Here is an 18,172-nt window from a genome sequence, read left to right as displayed (position 1 = left end):
AGTACAACCAGCAATGTTTAAGGTTTCACCAAATTGGATTTGGGTTATTAGAGTGGGGATGAGGTTTATTTTGTTAGTTTCGTTTTTAGGATTTTAGATAGAAGTCTTGAGGACAGAATGCTGACCCACAGTCCATATAGTTTGAGAAACTTATGTTTGACTTTAATTGGTATTTCCTTAAGGCATCATGTGTTACTGTCTCCTTGCCCTTCATTAAAAATGTATAGTGTCGGGACTTCCCTGGTGGCACAGTGGTTAAGAATCTGCCTGCCAATGCAGGGGACACGGGTTCGAGCCCTGGTCCAGGAAGATCCCACATGCCGCGGAGCTACTGAGCCTGTACTCTAGAGCCCGTGAGCCACAACTGAGCCTGCGTGCCACAACTACTGAAGTCCGTGCGCCTAGAGCCTGTGCTCCACAACAAGAGAAGCCACCACAATGAGAAACCCGTGCACCGCAACGAAGAGTAGCCCCCCGCTCACCGCAACTAGAGAAAAGCCCACACGCAGCAGTGAAGACCCAATGAAGCCAAAAAAAAAATGTATAGTGTCCTCCACTGCTGGCAAATGGAGGGTAGGCAGTGGCCATTCTACACCCTCCCTAAGGGAGGGCCATCTGCAACATGTGGTAGTCCTGGAATCAGGATGGTTACCCACAAGCGTGAAAGAATAACTGCTACCCACCCACACTCCATTGTGATGCCCAGTATTTGGATCTTGTTAGAGGGAACGAGATTCAAGAGCTAGAAGCCTTACTCAGCTATGTCCTGAAGTAGCCTTATGATACAGATATTAATAATGTAACTCAGCCAGCTACTGAAGTAAAAGCTTAAGAACTTTTCTCCATTTATAATGGCATATTGGAAGACTGGTGATCAGGCTATGTTAAGCATCTGGGGCTCTAGAAAGACTCTGAAGCACACAGAAAAATGGTTGCTTTGTTAAATGTTAGATGAGTTGCCTGCCTCCTGTGAGGGGAACTGATCCTGTTTGTGTGCCTGACACTCCTTGCCCCTCACAGGGATTTCTAAGCAGTGTCAGTGCTGTTTTGGTGGAAGAGGTTGCCTCTCCAGTTTCCCAGGTAGAGAATGGTCATGGGCATACTCTGAAGATTTACATTAAACTCTTTCTAAATGTCCTGTCAGATGGCATTGACCACAGATAAAGGGGAATAAAGCAAGGGAACTGGAGTAATAGAATAGAGGTCGCAGGAATGAAATTTCTATGTTATGTCTGCAACCAACTTTAAAATATACCGTGACTAATACTTTGGTTCTTTCATACGTATAATTCCTGACACTCAAGGTAGGTGACCAAAATAAGTAAAGCCTGGTTATTAACCTGGGATCCTAACTGGTACACAGGTTAGCTAGGGCATTTATTCTCATTCTCAACCATGTGGGTTAGTTTGCCCGTGAGAGCTGCTTCATCTGAGTATGAGTGTGATGAGCCAGTGTGGGTCCACATTATCTAATCAGCATTTCCCCAGCGTTAATCCAGTCATGAAGTCTGCTACTGGCCAGTAGCGCTACAGATAATAAGCACGATGAATTTAATCACCTACAGAAAGTTCATGGATGACCAAGTTGTATGAAATAAATTTAGAGTAGATTTTAAAGATTTGGCATTCTTTTCTCAAGCTTGCCATTTTACCCTATCAGCACTTTTTTATTTTTTTATTTTTTAAAGAAAAGGGTGGAATTTAATCTTTATTTACAGGACACTGCAAGATACGAAATTGCACATAGAAATAAGAAACCCATTGAGAGGAGAAGCTTCATACAGTATGTACAGTTTGGAACTGTTCAAGAATAGTTTCTTGGGCTTCCCTGGTGGCGCAGTGGTTGAGAATCTGCCTGCCAATGCAGGGGACACGGGTTCGAGCCATGGTCTGGGAAGGTCCCACATGCCGTGGAGCAACTGGGCCCGTGAACCACAATTGCTGAGCCTGCGCTCCGCAACAAGAGAGGCCGCGATAATGAGAGGCCCGCGCACCGCGATGAAGAGTGGCCCCCACTTGCCGCAACTAGAGAAAGCCCTCGCACAGAAACGAAGACCAACACAGCCATAAATAAATAAATACATAATAAATTTTTAAAAAATTTAAAAAAAGAATAGTTTCTTTGTAAAAAGTGCTACAATAACAAACCACGTGTAAAAAGAGTTCTTAGTAGAGAAACAGTAAGACAAACTTCTACCAAACATAGTACACAACAAACAACTTTATGCCTCAGGTGTACAGTCTAAAAGTTGAAGGTCCCAGCAGTGCCATCCTGAACTTGGAATGTAAACCCTTCAGAGGTAGTTTCTGGCACAACATTTTGATCTTCCTCTTCCTCCACAGAGAAATACGTCTCAATCAAGTTTAATGAAGCTTTGCACACAGGCTCATTTTCATAGTTTTGTAGAGCTTCAATTTTGTCCAAACCTCCACATTCTTCAATCATTATACTAAGTTTCTCAGTTTCACCTAGTTTCTCAGCAGCGTGAAAGATATTTGAAATGGCATCCAGAATAACTAGAGTAATTTTGGTGTCTTTCGCAGTTAGGAGGTTCATCAACGGTTCTGTTACGCCACAATGAACAAGGTATACCATCTGCTCAACTGTTCCGCCATGTGTATAGTTGGTCACAGCCCATATAGCTTCCTTTTGTGTCTTAAAGTCTGCCTTAGAGAGAACGCCAACAAGGAATGGGACTAATCCATGATTTACAGCTTGTTGTATCTGGTCCTGGCGGCCAGCCCTGATGTTTGACATTGTCCACGTAGCTTCCTTCTGAATATTAGTTTTGGAGTTCGTTAGCAGGCTGGGAAAGATGGCAAGTGCTCCTGCATCTATTACAACCTGAGTCTGTTCATCTGTCTCAGTGACAATATGCCCTATGGCTCTTTGCACAGGAATCACGATTGGCAATTCAGTAGCTCCTAAAAGCTTCACAAGTTGGGGTACAACCCCAGTTTTCACAACCATTTCAATCCGTTCATTTGGACCATTGGTAAGGTAGGAAATAGCCCAGCAGGTATCAGCTAAAACTTCTGGATCATCGTGATGCAGGAGATGAACTAAAGTAGGAAGAATTTGCTCAACAGAGTCTAAGCGGAGTGCACGATTCTTGTTGCGACAAAGATTTGAAAGTGTCCAGGTAAGATTATGTAAGTAACCACATGCTAAAGATGACACATCAGGAACCGCCAAAAGTGCCAACAGCGGGTCAACTGCACCATACTTGATAACCAAGTCTCGCAAAACCGAGCTATCACCTGCAATGTTTCCTGGAGCCCATACAGCTTGTTCACTGATGTGAGCGTGGGGAGATGCCAACAGAGAAATGAATGCTGGGATAGCACCTCCATCTACCACAGCCTTGGTCTGTTCTGATGTCCCGGAAGCAATGTTAGTGAGGGCCAAGCAGATTCAGACTGAATGCGACTACAATCCATTCTGCTCAAGAAGGACACAAATATTGGAATCAAACCAGCCCATATTATGCTGTCTATGGGGGGCTATTTTTCCCTAGAAAGCAGTTTCCTAGCAGCTTGAGTAGCTTGGAGCTGGCTTTCCAAGTTGTTGCTATTTATGCCTTTGACAGTATCATCAACAGACCGATTTACAGTGCCCTGGTTGTTGCGGTTTTCCTGCAGTGGAGAAGCAGCAGCATCTGGAAAAGAGCTGACATTTCTCCTTTTCAGCGTCTGGTCATCCTTCTTAGCTTTCCTGAGCTCCACATTAACTTCTGTTCGGCGCCGCCTCATTTCTGTACTGTCTTTCCCCTTGTTCTTGAATCTGTTAAGGCGGGCAGCTGGTGAATTAGCATTCTCATTGGTGGACATGGTTATGAGACAAAGGAAGAAAGCTACACAGCCGGCTCAAGCTTCCACAGGAGGTGGTGCGGGGCGCACAGGCTGCGGATCGGTTGCCCTCAAAACGTCCACCACGGTCAGCCCGAGGATGGTGTGCCAGCGCTTTATTTTTAATGCCTTTGGTTCTCCGTTTGATTTTGAAATGCTTGAAAAGCGACAATGCTTTCACATATTGGCTGAAACAGATGGTTAACATACGCTGATCACACCTACTAAGAGTATTTATATAAATGATCTTAAAGCCTAGAAAAAAAAATCACATGGAGAGTCTGGTAGATCCTAATGAGAGTGATGGTGTGCATAAGTCATGTTTGGCTGGGACACGTTGCCCAGGTTTTAGGTTGCCCTCAGAAAGCACCTTTTTTCCCTCTCCTTTGTAGTTTCATTTCTCCTGCTAGAGCAGACCTCAAGACAGTGTCCAGACCATGCTTGGAACTGGGTATATGTCCTAGATAAAAAGGTGTTTCTCTAGGTGTGATTATTCACGCAGATTCTCTCCTAGGCCCCTTCCTACCCTTGCTCACAAACAAGGCTGGGCAGGTTCAGTGATGGCAAATACAGTAGACATTTGCAGGCATGGTAATGACAAACTATGTAGCATGTGCCATTTCTAAATGAGGTAACTGTGACTCCACTCCAACCCATTATTGCTAGATTCTTTCATTATTTTTAAAGAGAAGTCAGCAATTCAGATTTTTTTGACAACTCTCAATTTTAAAGGATTGGGAACTAATTTAAAGTTTTGAAATTCTTTGAGGAGCGTAAACCAGATTTCTGGGAGCTGCATCTCACCTACCCTGGCCATGTGTTTCATGCTCAAAGGACCCCTCCTTTAAGGTAGCTGATGGCTGTCCCTCTCAGGAGGAGTGGAGCCCTCTCCTTATTCTTCAGCCTGATGTGGGCAGTGATGTCAGGCACCGGGGGTCCTAGTCCTGAGGTGTTTCCTTCCAGGGTCACTGGCTTGTTTGATAAACAAACCCTAGGCACGTTAATCAACTTGACTAGGCTAGTTAGTTAATTCACCAGTTTAAGATGGTGTTTAATATGCTGTAGCATGTAGACAAAAAGTTATTATATTAAAGTGTATGTTTCTTCATTTGAGGCTACTGTCAGCATCCGTCCACAGTATGGAATATGTATTGGGTTTTTCCGGTTTGTTTTTCAGGTCTCACACTCACACTGCTGCATTCAGGCAGCCCTGGCCCCTCTGCTGGGGGCTGCTTTTCTGTGGCTCCACCTACAGTCTGGAGTTGGTTCCTAGACCTTATTGTTCCTCTCTGGAGAGGAGAGGTGACAGATGGAACCTGTAGAGGAGTTTTCTTCTCCATCTTTCAGTTCACCCAATAGCAAATTAATTTTTGGAAATGGGAAATTCTGTTCTAAAGTACTGACTTTTTAGCAGTTAAGTGACTTTAACTCCGATATTTGCAGTGTTAAAGTTGAGTTCAGGCAAAGTAACCTGAGAGTGGATTTATTTTGTTGCTTGGGGGAGAAAAAAGCATCCACATTTTTTGGTGATTTACTGTTATCATGAGTAGGAAAGAAAGTAGGTCAGCTCTTTCCCTGCATTGCCTTCTGTTTTGTGTCTGCAGTATCGCACTGTTCATCAGAAAGGGGACCTCTCTCCATCTGAGGAGAGAGCCCAGCCTCACATGCTTTTATCAGGAAAAAAATCTAACTGTTTTGGGAAAGAACCTGATTCTCTACCCCCATGTCCCCCACATCATCTTGCTCATGGATGTGCTCAAGTCTTAGTCCATGGTAGCTGCTTAAAAGACTTTAGTTTTTCAACTCATCTGATGCTGGTCAAAAGAAAATAGAAAAACCCTGCCAACAGCAGGTTTCTGACAGTTGATAATTCATATGGCCTGGTATAATGCATGGCCTTTCTTGGAAATTTAAGCAAGGGTGAATTAAGTATTTGAAGCTGCTGCTTATCTACATTTCTTTGTCTTTTTTTTTTTTTTGGTATTTCTCACTAACTAAATTGAGAAAGAACTTATAAAATTCTTGGTTCTTCTGCCTCCTTAGATTTATCTTCCATATTGCTGTTTCTCCCATTGTTCTATGGGAATGCTGATCATTTTTGTGGCTAACAGGCTTGACAAGCATCAAATAAGCATAAACCCAGACAGGCGTGGTCTATATAGGTCGTGAGAAAATATATAGCTCTTAAATGAGCATCCAAGGCATACGGGCCAGGGAAGCCTGTGGCCGCAAGTCCTCATTCATGTATTATTTCACAATCATAGGACCATCTACCTTTGAATCACCTCACTTTTCCACTTCTGATATTCTCTAATCTTCTTACACAGCAATTGCACAGAAGAGCTAAAAGGAGATGCTTCTGATTAAAAGTTTCTCTCAGCATTTTCTGTACCTCTTTCCTCCCTTACGCGCTCCCATGGAGGTCTGCGGGTAACAGGCCTCCAGAGACACTCCGGTTTCCTTGTAAGCCTTGCATATTGATATTGATCTGTTGTTTTGTTTTCTTGTAAAGTCTGATTTCCATATCATAAAAGTTGGAAAGTGTTTCCCTCTCTTCCATTTTCTTGAGAAGTCTATATAACTAGTATTCTTCTTTAAATGTTTGGGGGGAATTTATCAATGAAGCCATCTGGCCTGGACTTTTCTTTTTTTCTTTTTTTAAATAAATTTATTTATTTATTTTTGGCTGCATTGGGTCTTCGTTGCTGCATGTGGGCTTTCTCTAGTTGCAATGCGCAGGCTTCTCATTGCGGTGGCCTCTCGTTGCGGAGCACGGGCTCTAGGTGTGTGGGCTTCAGTAGTTGTGGCTCGTGGACTCTAGAGCACAGGCTCAGTAGTTGTGGTGCACAGGCCTAGTTGCTCCACGGCATGTGGGATCTTCCCGGACCTGGGCTTGAACCTGTGTCCCCTGCATTGGCAGGCGGATTCTTAACCACTGCACCACCATGGAAGTCCCTGGAGTTTTCTTTGTGTGAAGATTTTCAACAATTAATTTAGTTTCTTTATTAGGTATAATGATATTCAGATCATTTATTTAAACATTTAGCTGTTTATTCTTGAGTGAGCTTTGGTAATTTGTATTTTATTAATTGCTACTCTATTATTTTTTTCCTTCTCCTTGCTTTGGGTTTAATTTGCCCTTCTTTTTCTAGTTTCTGAAGTTAGAAGCTTTTAAATCATTGATTCGAGACCTTCTCTTCTAATGTAACGTGTAATGTTGGTGTGTGTGTTAAATAGCGTGGTTGGGATGGTCAAGAAAGACCTCACTGAGAAAGTGATGTAGAAGCAAAGACAAGAAAGGAGATGACGGAACAAGCCAGAGAGGGTGTCTGAGGGGAGAGCACTCCAGGAAGAGGGAACAGCAAATATAGAGGCTTTGAAGAAGGAGGGTCAAGTACCTAACAGGAGTGTGAGTGGTATAGAGCCTTTTAGGGGCATGGTAAAGCATTTGGCTTTTTACTCTGAGTCACATGGGAAGCCATTGATGGGTTTTGAGTAGAGGATTGACATGATCTAACTTTGGTTTTAACAGGGTCTCTCTGACTTCTCTGAGGAAGGATAGAAGCAGAGGGACCCCTTAGGAAGCTGTGGTTAGCAGAATAATGTGCTGCCCCCACCCCCAATTTTCTAATTCCTGAAACCTGTGAATATGTTACCTTATATAGCAGAAGGGACTTGGTAGAGGTAAATAAACTAAGGATCTTTAAATGGTTAAATTATCCTAGATTATCCGGGTGGGTCCCCAATATAATCACAAGGGTCCTTATATGAGGGAAGCAGTGGTGTTGGCATCAGAGAAGGAGATGTGATCATGGAAGCCGGAGTTGGAGTGATGTGGCCACATGCCAAGGCATGTGGGCAGCCTCTAGAGGTTGGAAAAGACAAGGACTGGATTCTCCCCTAGAGCCTCTGGAATGAACAGTTCTGCTGACACTTTGATTTTAGCTCTCTAAGACCCATTTTAGACTTCTGACCTCCAGAACTGTAAGATAACACATATGTGTTGTTTTAAGCACAGCTAGTTTTGTGGTTATATATTACGGCAGCATAGGAGACCAGAACAGAGGCAAGAGTACAGTGGAAGTGGTGAGCACTGGTTATAGAGTCTGGATATATTTTGAAGGTAGAATTTACTGAAGGATTAGTTGTGAAGTGGAGGGGAAAGAGAAGAGTCAGGAAAAATTCCAGGTTTTGATCCTAAGTAGCTAGAAGGATGCAGCTGTCATTTATGTTAATTTTGTGGTGCCTGTTAGACATGCAAGAAGCAAAGTCAAGTTCAGGAAAGAGGTCTGGACGAAATGTATAAATGTGAGATTCATACATGGTGCTTAAAGTCATGAGACTTAATAAGCTCACCAATGGAATGTGTAAACCCAGAGTAAAAAGTTCTGGGAAATAAAACTGGGGTTCCCTAACATTTAGAGTTTGAGGAGATGAGCAGTATCCAGCAAAGGAGATTGAGGAAGTGTTATTGACCAGAAGAGCACCAGAAGCTGGCTCTATCTTGGAAGACAAGTGGGATAAGTGTTTCTAGGAAGAGTGATTATTCATGTAAAATGGTTGTAGAATGTGACCTGAGAACTGCTCCTTGGATTGAGCAACATATAGAGATCACAAGTGATCTTGGACAAAGAAGTTTAGGTAGAAATTTAGGAGAGATAAGCTTGACTGGAGTGGGTTCAAGAGAGAAGAGACAAATTGAGTACAGCAAGTTGACAGCTCTTTCTAATTAAATGTAAGGATTATGGAGACATGGGGTGATAGCATGAGGTAGATATGGGGTTGAGAATGTTTTTTGCTTTTGATCTTTAGTCGGGAGCATTTTTCTATGTTTAGCTGATGGAAATAATCCAGTAGAGGGGAAAAACTGGTAATAAAGAATAGAGCAGAGAGAATTGCTAGGACATTGTCCTGGAGTAGAGGAGAAGAAACGAGATCCAGTGGACAAGTGGCAAGGTTGGTAGGAGCATAGATAGGAACATTCATAAGTAAAAAGAGGTAAGATAGAGCATGTGGCATGGATGCAGGTAAATGGATAGCTGCGGTGATAAGATTCTATAGACATTCTCTTTTGATTGCATTCATCTTCTTATTTAAATAGGAAGCAGAACTATAAGCTGAGAGTGATGATGCTGGCAGAAGTGTTACAGGTTTGAGGAGAAGGTATGGAACAATTACTCTTTTAGAGTTCAGACTTGAGGAAGAGACTGATCAGACTAAGGAAATCTAGTTCTCTTGCTATCCCCAACACTATGAGTCCACTTGAAGTTGATCAAGATTTTAAAGGAGATCCATTCAACATAGTTGAGAGCAGGAAATCATGAGTTTTATTTTAGACATGTTTATTTTGAAATGTCTGAGACATCTGAGTAGAGCTGTTGGGTATGTAGCTAGGAAATGACTTAGGGGCTAAAACGAATGGTCTGGGTTGGAGATGTGGGAGTAGTTGGCAGACGGGTGGTATGTAAAATCATATGATGAAATTGCTCACAGGTGGGAGAAGTGTAGAATGAGGAGAGAAGGCAGCATAGGATCAAGCCTTGAAGAACTTCAGCATTAGTGGAAGAAGACAAGACAGCAAAAGAGACACAGAAGAAGTAGCCAGAATGGTGGAAATGAAACAGAAAAAGTATTTGACAGAATCTAACATCCAGACCTGATAAAAACACTTTGTAAACTAGGAATAGAAGAAAATTTCCTCAGCCTCATAACATCGTACTTAATGATGAAAGGCTGAATACTTCCTCCTAGGATCAGAAACCAGACAAGAATGTCCTGTTCAATGTTGTACTGGAGGTCTTAGCCAACAGTAGCATTTAAAAAGTTGCCATGGGGCTGCCCTGGTGGCGCAGTGGTAGAGAATCTGCCTGCCAATGCAGGGGGCACGGGTTCGAGCCCTGGTCTGGGAAGATCCCACATGCCGCGGAGCAACTAGGCCCGTGAGCCACAACTACTGAGCCTGCGCATCTGGAGCCTGTGCTCCGCAACAAGAGAGGCCACGACAGTGAGAGGCCCGCGCACTGCGATGAAGAGTGGCCCCCGCTTGCCACAACTAGAGAAAGCCCTCGCACAGAAATGAAGACCCAACACAGCCATAAATAAATAAATTTTAAAAAATAAAAAAATAAAAAGTTGCCATGGTATATATGGTGGTAGTGCGTAGTTTGGGGCTCTTTGCAAATTTAATGAGCAAGAATAGTGACTCATTAATTTATAAGTGAGAGTAAACTTTTCCCTCTAGTTGTTTCCTAGCCATTTGTAGGTCACCTTAGGTAGGCTGTTGATGTCTTACCCCATTTTCTACTGGTATTTTAGTGTTCTCCTTACTGATTTACCTAAGACTATATATACTTCATCTGTCATGTATACTTAAATACAGATGTAAATAGAGAATTTTCTAAGACATGAGGAATGTTTGTTCAGTAAATGCATAAATAAACACGTTCTTTTAGGCTTATCATTTTTAATTTAACTCATTATCTATCTGGAAATGATCTTATTTAGCACATAAATATAAGTATGAAGTGAAGCTATAACTTTATTTTCTCCAAATAGCCCGTATCAAATGTAGAAATATGCCATTCCTCACTGATTTGTGATGTCACTTTTATCATACACTGAATTCTGCTCTATGATAGGGTCTGTTTTTAGGCTATTCTTTTCAGTTACTTTAGCTTTGTATTACATTTTAACTCTTTTCATTACTCTTTTAAAAAAAATATTTACTTATTTATTTGGCTGCGCTGGGTTTTTGTTGCGGCACACTGGATCTTCATTGCCGCGTGCAGGATCTCTTTTGGTTGCGGCATGTGAGACCTTTAGTTGCAGCATGCGGGCTCTGAGTTGCGGCATGTGGGATCTAGTTCTCTGACCAGGGATCGAACCTAGGCTGCCTGCGTTGGGAGTATGGAGTCTTAGCCACTGGACCACCAGGGAAGTCCCTCTTCATTACTCTTGCTCTCTATCCCTAATATCTTTTTGCTATTCTCGGCTATTTACTGTTCCAGATTAATTTGTGAATAAATAAGTCAGTCTTCCTACTCCTAAACATGGACTGTGTTTCTATGTATTCACATTTCTTTAATGTACCTCGGAAAAATTTAGTCATTTTTGTTACTTCAGTCCTCTGGGTTTCTTTACAGATTAAATCCCACATATTTTCTATTAATTGCTTTCATGAAGAGCTAATACTCCCCTCATTTTATGTCCTGTTTTCTGGTATATAGAAACGTTACTCATTTTTGTATATTTATATTGTCTCTAGCTACCTTAACGAACTCTTATTAATTCTAAGAGTTTTTTCAGTTAACTCACTTCAGTTTCCTAGATAAAGATGGTCTACATTGAAAAGTAATTTTGTCTCCTTTCTAACAGCTTTTTCTTATTATTTCCATTTCCCACTTTATTTCATTAGCTAGAAAGACCATTATTATTTAACTAATGGTGACAGCAGGTATTCTGATCAATAACATCTTAATTTTTAAGGTAAATGATTCTAGAGTTTCACCATTCTGTATCATGTTGGATGATTATTTAAAGTAGTATGTTAAGTATCTTTCTATGCCTAATTCATCAGAAATTAGTATTTAATTTATCATGTCCTTTGTAAACAGTTTTGTAATCAGAATGAGAAAATTCACCTTAGACAAGGTGCTTTTCCTGCATTATATATAAGGTATTACAGAACAAAGAGAGCAATTTTCTCTTTGTAAGGGAAAATTATCTTAATATTTAAGACATAATTAATTCCCTGACCTGTGTTTACTTGGCTCTCTTAAGAAACATTTTCTTCACCCAGATTTTCTTACAAAGTCTAGCTCCACACTGATTCACTGATACATTAGTGAATTAATGAGTTAATTAATGAAGAGTAGTCCACAATGTTGAATCACCCAGTGGGAAACGAAGGGAAGAGGGAAAAGAGTCAAAGAACAAGCCTGGAAATGATGAAAATAGGGGAGACCACAGTATAACACATGGGAAAGATAGGATACCTCTTCTTCCAAATAATTTATTGTCCAAACCCATTCACTTTTGAAAGTAGTGGGCTATTAATAATAACTGGGATAGCCTAGTCCCCAAAGTCTGTGAATCTATAATTGATAGTCTTGATATCATCTATCCCTTCCAGTTATCTAGGAGGAAAGAGGAATAGTTGCACCAGTCTAATGGGTCTGATTCTTCTTTAGTTTGTTGATTACAGTCTTTGGGGGGTTGGGGGGGCTAAGTTGATAACCTCTTTCTTGAATACCTCTCCAGTATATTAGGAATTATACATATGACCTGAAGGCATGTGGTTTCTATAGCACCGAGAAAACATAATCCCAAACTCCAACCCTCAGGTAGCATGCCCAGATGACTGTGATAGCTATTGTTCTGCCTCTTCCAGATGTCCACTCCATCACCACCAGTTTCCTCTTGTCTTTGCTTACCCTCAGAGTTGCATTATTATGAACACATTTATTTCCAATAACCCATAAGCACCTTGTACATAGAAATCTTACTAATTATTCTCTCAGCTCCTTTTCATACTTACTTTCATTATTCACTCATTCACTGAATACATCAAAGGATCTGAAAGGCATTTCTCCAAAGAATATACACTAGTGGTCAACAAGTACATTAAAAGATAAGCAACATCATGAGCCATCAGGGAAATGGAAATCAAAACCTCAATGAGATATCACTTCACATCCACTAGGAGGATGGCTAAAGTTTTTTAAAAAAAGGAAAAAAGAAAAGCAGGTGTTGAAGATGTGGGGAAATGGGAACCCTCATACATGCTGGTAGGAATGAAAAACGGTTCAACTGCTTTGGAAGACAGTAAGGCAGTTCCTCAGAAAGTTAACCATATGATCCAGCAATTCCATTCCTAGTTATATATTCAAGAATAATGATAACAAACAAAACACATATGTGAATGTTCATAGTAGCATTATTCATAATGACCAAAAAGTAGAAAGAATTCAGATGTTTGTCAGCTGATGAATGAAGAAAATGTGGTAAATTCGTATAATGACATATTATTTGTCAATAAAAGGATGAAGTACTGATACATTCTATAGCATGTATGAACCTTGGAAACATGTTAAGTGAAAGGAGCTAGTTCCAAAAATGCACATATTAATATGATTCCATTTTAAGGAAAAGTCCAGAATAGGTAAATCCATAAAGACAGAAGTTAAGTTAGTGGTTGCCAGGAGACAGGGTTCAGGGAAATAGAGAGTGACTGCTAGTGGGTGTGGGGTTTCTTTTTGGAGTGATGGACATGTTCTAAAATGATTGTGGTGATGGTTACAAAACTGAATATACCAAAAATTTTTGAATCTTACAATTTAAATGGGCGACTTGTTTGGTATATAAAATTATATTTCAGTAAAGCTGTTTTTTTTTTTTTTTCTAAAGAAGTTACTTTTTATTATTCTAGAAGAAATTACTTTCTAAACTTAATAAATGTTACACTTTCTGTGAAGTTATTATATGTCAAATACAGTATATCTCAGAAAAAAATATTTTTCACATATGTACTTTGAGAATGTACCAAGAACCTAAAATGCCAAATGTTCATCACAAGATTAAGAATGGTGGGTGACTGGAACAAACCTAGGTATCGTATAATTAGAATAGTGATGTGCATCTGTAAGATGGAATAATAAACAGTTAATGTTTTTTAACATACATTTAATGATATGGAGAAGTATTTAAAAGAAGAAACAGGAATAGTCAGTTTTATGTAGCATATAATTCTAATTATGTATTTTTTGATTTGGCACACCATAACGTGTGTATGTGAGGAGAAAAAAAGCCTGGAATATAATGTCAAAAACTGTGAAGAGTTGTTATCACAGGGTGGAGAGATTAGAGATACTTTTGTTTGTTATCATCCATCGTTCCAGTGTATTACTGTATTTCAGATGTATTACTTCTCCATTCACATATAAAGCCTGTTGTTTAATACTTCTCTACTTCATTTTTGTAACTGTTACAGTGGAGCATGTGGTATCATGCGTCCTCATGAAATGCACCGGAGACAAAGCCATAGCCACTCTGCTGACCAAATTGTCTCACTTGTTTTATTTTCATGACTCTGAAAGAGTAAACAATGAACTTTAATGTCTTTGCAGGTTATCAATGCTGCATTGGCTTTAGCAGCAAAACCACAGAGTAAACTGGCCCAAGAGAACATGGATCTTTTTAAAGAACAGTGGGAAAAACAAGTCCGAGTTCTCACAGATGCTGTCGATGACATTACTTCCATTGATGACTTCTTGGCTGTCTCAGGTAATGAGCTGATTCCCCAGAGAAGTATGTGAGGATGTGCATAATTACTTTCACCTAAGTTACAGTAATGGGCAATCAAAACGCCCCCAAGTATGGGCAGGTAAATTATTCTAGCAATAATATAGTGCTGGTTTTTATTTTAATTAAAAACAACAACAACAACAAAAAAAGCTACCACTGACTCCTGAACAGTGGGACGTGGGGTTGGAGTTATTTCCCTTGTTATGGGGCTGGTCTCGATCTTAGAAGTGTGAATTAGTAATCTGCCTGGCAGAGGTTTTTCTGTTTATATAGAGTAAGATCTTGCAGCTGTGACCTGTACAACACCATAGCCATCCACCCCTCTTGCTGCTGGTGTGTTTAGAAAAAACATTGACCTGTGTCCTGGCTGTGGTTATTTGTTATGAGCCTGTGAGACTTGGGAGGAGGGATTCCCAACATCATTAGCTTTAGTTTCTTTTGTAAAAATTGTTCCCCTTGGAAAGCTTCTCTTTCTCTCTCCCTCAGAAAAGATCGTAGTTTAACTGCCTACTTTTTGAAAGACGCTGTCTGCATGATGCACAGATAGAAAACAGAGAGGAAATATTTAAGTACCATTTAATTATGAACTTGCAAAAAATAAATCTGGGTAATTCACCTCACAAAAACAGTTGATTTCATTATATAAACATAAACTGGTAATGACATAGTAAATTGCATTCATATAGAAAATGTCTGTCAACTGCAATTCCCTGTTTATCACACACAGATAAATTTCAATCCATCTTCTTAGAGTTGAGCAAGTATAAATGCATTCTCCATTTAACAGGCCTCTGCTGCCCTCGACTGCACTGCTTGCTCTCTGGAGGTGCCAGGCTTCCTGAGGCCAGTGGCTGTGGGCAGAGTCAACAGCTGGTACTTGTAGGGCTGAAACTACCTGTCACCCCAGGGAACCACAGTTTGGAATGTGGGAGATGTGAGTGGCCATGGGGCTTGAAACAGAAGCGGGGCTTAAGGACATGCACAGCACAGTCCTCCAGCAGTGACTTATATAAGGTGACAGTGTGTTCTGCATACCAATGTTCCTCTGTGTCTGTTCGCTCTCCTTGGGATTGGAGCTTTGGCTCTACTTGAGATAGTGGGGAGCAGGCAATCCATAAACTGCAAAACAAGGGGGTAAACCATGCTGCTGCAGGACTGCCAAATTGCAGGTGCTGGTAGTTTAAAACAGAAAACCCATTTGTAAGCACATCTTTGCAGGTGCCAAAAATGCAGGAATTGCTTTTTTGGGAAATCTTGGCCTTCTGTTGTTTTTCCCAGTGAAGTACTGAATTATTCTTTTTCATAGGTTTAGAGAAAAACATTCCACCTTCACAGCACACTTTTAAGCAAACAACAAATTCTGAAATCTAAATGCAAAGCCCCCCTCCGGAGATAGATACTACATTCTTAAACTTACTTACCAAGTAAGGCTTGGTTTCAAGGGGTTTTCGGTCCTTCTTATAGCAAAATAAAATGTAATAGAATCAAATGTCCCTCATGCAACATTCTTCAAATCAGAGAACAAAAGGGATTTTGCAGTAGCATTTAGTGGGATCCAGGCAGTATCTTTAGGGTATATGACATAAAACAGAAGAACGGTAAAGAGAAATCCGATTCTTTAACAGATACACTTTCATCTGGTGAGTATGTTCAACTTTTATGCAAATGTGGGAAAGTAGAAGGGTTGACCTGATGGAAAGGAATTTAGACAGTTTCTATTTAGCAAATAAAAACACAGAACAGTCCTCTCAGTCAGAAAGTGGTGGTGCTTTCAGAGCATCTGAATTTTAAAGATCCACCTTAGTGTGTTTCTCTAATGTTTTGTCACAGGCTTGCTTAGCAGTGCCAAGTAATTAAATAATTAACAGGACAAGATTGTTATTCACAATTCCTTTGATTTTTATGGTGTGCTTTTTCGGGGCATGGGATGAAGGGAAGAGACAAGCAGATGCCTGTGCAGAGTTCTACTGGATTGACCAGTTAATTTTTAGCATTCAGACTCCTTTATACCCTTATGCACTTACCTCACCCATGGCAGCTTTAGCACTTTTTATGTGGCAGACTAGAAATGTCTCTCCATCTCACCTGATACACTGGCTCTCGTTGAGAGGAATCCCATTTTCAACCGGGCAGGCCCCCACTGGTCCCCAGTCCTTGGCCCTTGTACAACTCACAGCCTCTCTAGAGGTACCCCGCGGATTGGAGAGCAGGCGTCATCTGCAACCACTGTGTACAGTCTTTATACCAGAACTGAGATCTGCCCACTCCTATTACCCAGAGGCTCAGTAGTCTGTCAGCAAGGTGGGCATGTTTCTGAGTAGGGGGCTGCTAGACAAGTGCCCAGCACAGGGTCTGGCTTAACGTTGGTGGACTTCATAAAATTTTACCTAATGAAAAGTAAGAATGCTGCTTGACTTCTTGGAGTGGTGGTGTTTTACTGTGTCCTGGGATACTGTGGCCCTATGGCAGTGTGATAGGTTTTGAGGAATATTTCTAGTAATGATTTTTCACCATCAATCCCCCTTGGAATCCCTGGGGCCTGTGTGTTTGCTGTAGCCCTGCCCACTCATGAGAATCCATCCAAGGGGAAGTTACTTAGGGAATAGGACTGAAAGGACCCTCTGCTGCTTTATCTCCATTGTTCCTGGATATTCTGTCCCATTGGTTCCAGAAGTTCCCTCGTGCTTATTACAAGTTATATCCTAAATTTGTGGCTCAAAAATTAATGGTCATCTTGTGTATAACCTGGTAAAGCCACTAAGACCCTGATGCCAGTGTTTCATGAGGCTGCAGGGCAGGGGGAACTTGAGTCACTGTGTATCAAATATGCCAGTGGCACTTGAAAATAGAGAGGGACATGCAAGCCACCTCCGGGGGAGAGGGAGCGGGACCCTTGTTCCCCAAGCTGTTCTATTTAGAAGGTTGCCTTGTAAATATTGGAGGTGGTTTAGGATGCTACAGAGCGTTCAGCAAACCGTGAATATATTTATATGGACCGATCCCTTAAGGACAGTGGTTTGAAATTTATCAAAGCGATAAAGACTGTTTGAATTTCATTTGAATTGTATTTGATAAACATTTTCCATGGAAATGAAATTTACTTTCTCATTCGTTTACTCTGCTTTCATGTGGAAGTTCTGATCCTCCCCCCACACACACACCTTTTTTTTAAAGTTGCAAGTGGTTGGTTAGAGTGGTCCTAGTTGGGTTTATTACTTTTCTTTACCAAGTGCTCTTGGAAACAAATAACATAATGCATTAGATACTTTGGGGCAACACATAAGAGTAGTAATTTGTACTCTTTCTTCTTCAGTGTCAGTGTGCCCAAATTATTTGGTCTGATTGGTCTAAATAAAAGGGTTTTTGTACCTAATTTTTGTTTTTGTGTTTAATCGCAAAAATCCAAAACTGAAAGTAAGGTAAGGAAGTGGTGAAGTTAGTTTGATTTCTGACTCCCATGCCCCCTAGCTTGAGCAAGTCACTCAATACTTCTGTGCCTGGTTTCCACATTAATTAATAGTGATTTTTAAAAAATGGTTACTGTAGAGTGAGTTGAATGTCAAGCACTCAGAATCTTTCCATAATATTAGAGTAGGTTCTCTATATAACGTAGTAATATTATCATCTCCTGTGTATGCATAAGGCTACACTGATAAAGATATCCAGAGCAAGGGGAGGGCAGAACGGGCCCTGTTAGACATTGTGGGCTGAAGTATAAGTTCATGCAGGCTTTCTGGAGAATGCCAGTTGGCTTGGTTCCGGTGGGCAGTTAGGCATCATACATCTACTTTATACGTATATGCCTTTTGACTTAGTATTCCCATTGCTAGAAATTTTCCCCAGGGATGTGTACATAGATGTTTGCCAAAATACCTGTACAAGGATGTTCACTTCAGCCAAAATGCCTAAGAGAAGACTAGATAAGTGAATGATGGCCCCTCCATCTATTCAGTAGGGTACGGTACAGCCATTAATATGGATGAGGAAGATCTGTGGAGGCAGTTCTAGAAAGATTTTCAAA

General features: G+C 40.8%; 1 protein-coding gene and 1 pseudogene across 2 annotated transcripts in view; one reads left to right on the top strand and one right to left on the bottom strand.

Moving 5' to 3' along the window:
* The window catches only part of CTNNA1 (catenin alpha 1), a 186,322-nt gene that overhangs the window by 152,517 nt on the left and 15,633 nt on the right, over positions 1 to 18,172 (top strand). Inside the window, exon 11 of the mRNA XM_082454580.1 lies at positions 13,974 to 14,130. Coding sequence (XP_082310706.1) covers positions 13,974 to 14,130 — 157 coding nt within the window. The remainder of the gene's footprint in view (positions 1 to 13,973; positions 14,131 to 18,172) is intronic.
* Positions 3 to 9,012, bottom strand: LOC309657331 (importin subunit alpha-1 pseudogene; annotated as a pseudogene). Its single transcript has one exon. The product of its transcript is annotated as an importin subunit alpha-1 pseudogene (transcript).

This window comes from Balaenoptera physalus (genome assembly GCF_965194825.1).
Source record: "Balaenoptera physalus genome assembly, chromosome: 3".
NCBI classification, from domain to species: domain Eukaryota; kingdom Metazoa; phylum Chordata; class Mammalia; order Artiodactyla; family Balaenopteridae; genus Balaenoptera; species Balaenoptera physalus.
The sequence above is the reverse complement of the archived record's forward strand: the minus strand, read 5'-3'. Positions and strand labels throughout refer to the sequence as shown.